The sequence below is a fragment of the Corvus brachyrhynchos genome, unplaced genomic scaffold (assembly GCF_000691975.1).
Source record: "Corvus brachyrhynchos isolate BGI_N302 unplaced genomic scaffold, ASM69197v1 scaffold365, whole genome shotgun sequence".
Taxonomy (NCBI): domain Eukaryota; kingdom Metazoa; phylum Chordata; class Aves; order Passeriformes; family Corvidae; genus Corvus; species Corvus brachyrhynchos.
Window position 1 is genome coordinate 2204227 of NW_008239544.1, and position 5735 is coordinate 2209961.

The 5735-nt window shown below is 41.4% G+C and overlaps 1 protein-coding gene across 2 annotated transcripts in view; it reads left to right on the forward strand.

The window, feature by feature from the left end:
* KARS (lysyl-tRNA synthetase) overlaps positions 1-5576 on the forward strand; it is a 9047-nt gene extending 3471 nt beyond the window's left edge. For both annotated transcript variants that reach the window (XM_008639168.2, XM_017741383.1), the window contains exons 7-14: positions 131-250; positions 451-613; positions 713-886; positions 1619-1704; positions 2426-2511; positions 2822-2948; positions 4945-5088; positions 5390-5576. In XM_008639168.2, coding sequence (XP_008637390.1) covers positions 131-250; positions 451-613; positions 713-886; positions 1619-1704; positions 2426-2511; positions 2822-2948; positions 4945-5088; positions 5390-5467 — 978 coding nt within the window. In that variant the 3' untranslated portion in view covers positions 5468-5576. The remainder of the gene's footprint in view (positions 1-130; positions 251-450; positions 614-712; positions 887-1618; positions 1705-2425; positions 2512-2821; positions 2949-4944; positions 5089-5389) is intronic.
* Positions 5577-5735: the final 159 nt, after the last annotated feature.

The following is a 5735-nucleotide window of genomic DNA, read 5'->3' on the forward strand; positions in this document are numbered from 1 at the left end:
AATGCCGAACAATAAGTGAAATACAGTTTTTTCATCAAAACTAGCTGGTTTTGTTTGTTTGCTTGATCTGTGCATTTCTGGTTTGGAAACAGATTTCATGAAAACAGGGAAATTGTTTTTGTTGTTACAGGTTGAAACTCCTATGATGAATGTAATTCCAGGCGGAGCTGTGGCAAAACCATTTATCACATACCACAATGAACTGGATATGAATTTATATATGAGAATTGCTCCAGAACTTTACCATAAGGTAAAATGCAAGCCTTACTAAGCCCATATTCTTCAAACTGTTTTAACAAAAGCAAGTGTAGCTAAAATGAGGATTATTTTTGAAGAAAGGTGGACTTGTCTCATGAATGAGATTTGTAAGGTTGTGTTGCAGTTGCATGTGTTTGGGCTCTCTTAGGTTCTTTTGAGAAAGTGTATTTACTAGAATTTCATTTTGTTTAGATGCTGGTGGTTGGTGGTCTGGATAGAGTATATGAAATTGGGCGTCAGTTCCGGAATGAAGGAATTGATTTGACTCACAACCCTGAGTTCACAACTTGTGAATTTTATATGGCTTATGCAGACTACCATGACTTAATGGAAATTACAGAGAAGTTGCTTTCAGGTGAAGTATGCAAAATTATTAAAAAATGAGTAAGAATCTCTGGAAGAATTGGTTATTATGTAGCATACTATTCTTCTAAACCTCACGTTCCTTTTGTAGGGATGGTGAAACACATTACTGGGAGTTACAAGATCACTTACCACCCAGATGGTCAAGATGGACAGACCTATGAGATAGATTTTACTCCTCCCTTCCGGCGCATTAGCATGGTGTATGATCTGGAAAAGGTCCTAGGAGTGAAATTTCCATCAACTGAGTGTTTTGAAACTGAAGGTTAGATGCTGAGTATGAGTGTCCTGTAATTCTTCTGTAACAGAAAGTGGGCAAAAGGTCACAAGTTCTCAGGCTGCAGTCTGTCAGCTGCTTTTTCTGAAGTAGTACTAACATATGGGATTACTTTCCTCTGGTTTTGTTGGTTTACCTGAGTCCAGAGAGAAGCCTTCATTCCTTGCCGTCTTTGGCAGGAGCTGACTCTTTAGCCTCTTCTGTTGTTGAATATATGTGAAAGGATATACTCAAGAGGCATGATGTAGGGAGTTCTTGAAGAGATCCAGATTTTTACTTCTTATTCCTTCTCTTTTGTGTGGTTGAGTTTACATGCCTGTAATTGTAGCTTGGGTGTATGATTATTAGGGCCTTTCTTAAAAATGTAATTATGTGCTATTTTATTCCTGGTATTAAGAGACATAAGGAAACTAGTTCATATACTTTATAGTGATTGTTTTTCCCCCCAGTTCCCTCCTCTTTCTGCCCCACCCCCCCCAATTAATTACATCCAGCAGTTACATGGTGTTGTGCTTAACTGTTGTCAAATTTCTGAAGTATAAAATAACTACTCTTTTACTGTAAACAGTTAAAACCAAACACTGTTTTTGTAGATTGACGTTTAAACTCATATTTTTCATGGTGTCTACCATTGAGATCTTGTAAGTCACTCTTAAGAAATGCTGAAGAACAAAAAATGGTTGCTGGGGTTCCTGTTCTAATTTTTGTCTGCAATTTCAGAAACTCGCAGGTTCTTTGATAACCTTTGTGTGGAGAGAAATGTTGAATGTCCGCTTCCCAGGACAACAGCCAGACTTCTTGACAAAGTAAGTAAAGGTGCTATTTTTATAATCCCAATGTCTTTTGAGGATCTCTCTGTATCAACAGAAGTCTCTTTGAAGAAAAAGTTTAGCTGCACCTGGAAAAACATGCTGCAATGCACTTCAGCTATTGCTGTATTACCATGAGAAAACTTGCTGTGTCAAAATCTTCTTTTGTGTCGTCTACACCAAAATGTAGTTTACTTATGTCTGCTTAACTTGAGCAGTAGGGGATTTTAGTTGGATAACTGGTCTCTTGTGGTTAAAACAGATTTGCTTTATCTTAGGTCAGTTTTGTTTGTGAGATGTGTCCATCTGTATGTAGCTGACCAAAAGGGTGGAAATACCATATAGTTCTATCAGCTGTATTCCTTTGTGCCCAAATATTGTCTCATAGCTGTTCTTTTGATGCTTTTCCCATTGGGCCTTGCTGTGCAAATTGACCTATTACACAGTTTTTGCTGTGTCGTTTTTCCTTACCTGACTGGGAAACACTCTCTGTTGATGAAGACATTAACATGACCAGAAATACTTCGGAAGCTCTTCAGATTTTTTGTACTTTCTTCAGTAGTGAAGAGAGGAAATTAGGGTGCTTGGTGAAGGCACTGCTAGGAAAGTGCATAGTTGTACACTGCATAATTGTTTCACGTTTGTTTTCCCAGTTAGTTGGTGAATTCCTGGAAGTCACTTGTATCAACCCAACATTGTTTTGCTTTTGTTTTCCCAGTTAGTTGGTGAATTCCTGGAAGTCACTTGTATCAACCCTACATTCATCTGTGATCACCCGCAGGTCATGAGTCCGCTTGCCAAATGGTAAGAGTATGACACACCGTCAGTGTGTAACTCAAATCTTCTACTTCATTAAAAAAAAAAGTTGCATATGTGAAAGCAGAGATTTTGATGTTGTGTACTTGTTTGTGAATTTTGACACAAACCAAGATAGACATTGATTCCTGAGCATGAAACCCATCATCCAGGGAAGAGGTGTGTCAATACTTAGTACTTAGAAGTTTTGACAGCTGTTAGTGCTAAGGGTGAGCAATGCCCCTAAGTCACATATGTGCTTTTTGCTTCTATAAGTATGTTTATTTTAAGGTATGTCTGTTTTGTCTTCTTCACACAGGCATCGCTCTCTTCCGGGACTAACAGAACGCTTTGAACTCTTTGTAATGAAGAAGGAAGTGTGCAATGCGTACACGGAACTTAATGATCCTTTCCGGCAGCGTCAGCTTTTTGAGGATCAGGCCAAGGTATGGTGTCTTGCTGATAGTGAATATAATACAGGCATGTAAGCAAAGAGTATTTCCTATGTCTGTTCCAAATCTGTCATTAGTACCTACTGCTGAAAAGAGTTGCTACTACTTTGAGCGAGTATTTGTCACTGAAATGAAAGCCTGTCATTAAAATTCAATTCCTTTTATAGGAACCTTGCTCTTTAAGGTAAATGAGGTCAAACACTGCTGTTGATGAGGTTTTTTAGTGCAACTTTGTTTTGGAATATCTTCCCTTTTATTCCACCCAAAGTACTAATCTGGAAAAACCCAAATGTGCAAAATGTTTTCTGTGTCTTGCCCGGGTTGAAAGGTTTTTTTTTCCCAGTTAAGTATTTATACAGTCATACAACATTATACTTCTAGGTTCTTAAACTAATTTTCATGTCCAGTAAGAGTTTGAATGCTGTGTAAGAAGTAGCTTAATTTCCTGAACAGAGTCACTAATATTTTAAGGTGACTCACAGGATACAGGTCCAGATTGGAAACTATTAGGCTTGCAAATTTATAATACTAGATTTCTCTATGTGAGCCTCCAAAGGGAGTGACTGAAACTCGTTATTAATTTGGTGTACACATCCATGAGTGCATGCTTGGCCACACATGACTATTACTGTATCCCGCAGCCATAGGAGAGGAGAGAAGATCCAACAGGTAGGAATTGTGCAGCAAGATTGATTTATTAAATTATTTTACGAACTCTTTTCTAGACTTTTTTCTTCATAGTCTAATTGGACAAAGGATTAGCCACCCCCTGGGTTGATTGGCTAGAAATCCTAAACATCCATTGTCAAAATATTTTCCTACTGTACCATAAACATAGGTCTACAAGGTCGCTGGTGTTCATAGTTTATAGAACTTCTGCTAATCTCTTCGTGAGAGAGAAAAGTATCCCACGGGCTTAGAAAGAAGCAAGAAAATTCTTGCTAGCAGCAATATTGTATCCACACATGACCGAGGTCAAATGATATGGTCTGCAGAAACAGTTCCTGATCTTCATATTCTTTCTAATGGCTTCAAAGTGCCTGAGAGGTTTAAACAATTGTCAAAGCCAGAAAAATAGATTTATGTTAACTAGCTTGATGGTAAATTTCAAAATGTTCAGTCAGAATGAATAATATTACAGACGTCTTTAATTTTCGGTCTGTTGTACATATGCTTGCTGCAGTTCTCTCATGATTATAGCCAGACTTTGCAGACATATGATTATACGTATTGAATGAAAATTAGCCTCAACATTTAATGTTAAGGTGGAGACTGAGATGAAGGATGACAGTTTGCATTTCAGGATTTCAGGGAGAAAAATTTGCCATAACAGTCTTAGCAAAGTCTTCTTGAACCTGTGAGCAAAAGTGTTTGCTGTTGCTTTGACACTCATTTTTGGCATTTTCTAAATTTGAGACGGTTGGCTAATCTGTGTTTTAATTATTATGACTTTTGTCACTTGGAGACTGTCAGGGTTGGGTGCATTAGTTACCATCTCAGTATAGGGTTTTTTAGCCTTTCTATTTGAGAGGGAAAAAAACAGCCCCTAATCTTAGTTTGTGGAGCAGCTACTGATCATTCAAGTAATTATGCTTCTTTGTTGCTTCTGCAAACATTGAAAGGGGGGTTGCTACCAATACAACCTTATAAGCCTTTGAAAGCAATTCATTCTACTGTCATCTGCTGCCATATGGCTCTGAAAGATGGCTTTTACTGAAGTGAAGAGCCTGGACCTTTGCGGACATAGGAAACTTGTAAGTCAGAAAGGAATTGAGTCTAGAGCTATTTTAGGAGCACCTGTATGAAGGATCTCAAGAGTTCTCTGTGTGCTGAGGTTCCTTCATCTGTTACTCATTTGCACAGCTCTATCAGGCACCAATCAGTTTCATGGCTTCTACAAATCGCAGTATTCCTCCTTTTTGGTAGGGGTTAGCAGGAGTGATACTGTCTAGCTCTGTACAATCCACGTTTTACTATTAATCTCATTTAGGCAAAAGCTGCAGGTGATGATGAAGCCATGTTTATTGATGAAAACTTCTGCACTGCACTGGAGTATGGTCTTCCTCCTACAGCTGGCTGGGGCATGGGAATTGATCGCTTGACCATGTTCCTTACAGATTCCAATAACATCAAGGTAAGCATTGGCAGTGGCAGTGCTTTCCTACTGCTGGTTTTGTCAGGTAGCAGGGAATGGGATTCGGCAAAGCAGGCCGTCTCTTCGACGAAACCAGTGCCAGACAATGCAGCTGCGTGCGATTCTTTAAGACGCAGAATCCCGCCTGGGAAAAGCTAGGAAAAGCTCCTTTGCGCACTTGCTCAGATCTCTGAGGCGCAGCTGACCAGCGGAGCCGGGGCTGGGGCAGCTCTCGCGAGATCTCCGCACGGGATGTGGCGTTGCTGGTCGGCGCGGCCGCTGACGCTGTCTCCGCTTGCAGGAGGTGCTGCTCTTCCCCGCCATGAAACCGGAGGACAACAAGAAGGAGGGGCAGCCCGCCGAGGGCACCTCTGTGTGAGGCTCCAGACCGCCGCGGGCACCTCCGCGTAAAGCCTGAGCGCGGCAAGGGCACCTCCGTTTCCGCTTCGGGGCGGCACATATCTTCAATAAAGTCCGCTTTCTCTGCACCCGTCTCTGCGTCTTTGTGCGTTTGCGCAAGAGGTGCCGCTCCCGGCGGGTCCCGCGCGCGAGAAGCAGCTGCGCGTGCGCGGGCACTGGGGCGCTCTACGGGCGGTGCGGCCGCGGGGGTTTGGTTGTCGCCGCCCCTCCTGGCGGGGGGGGGCGCG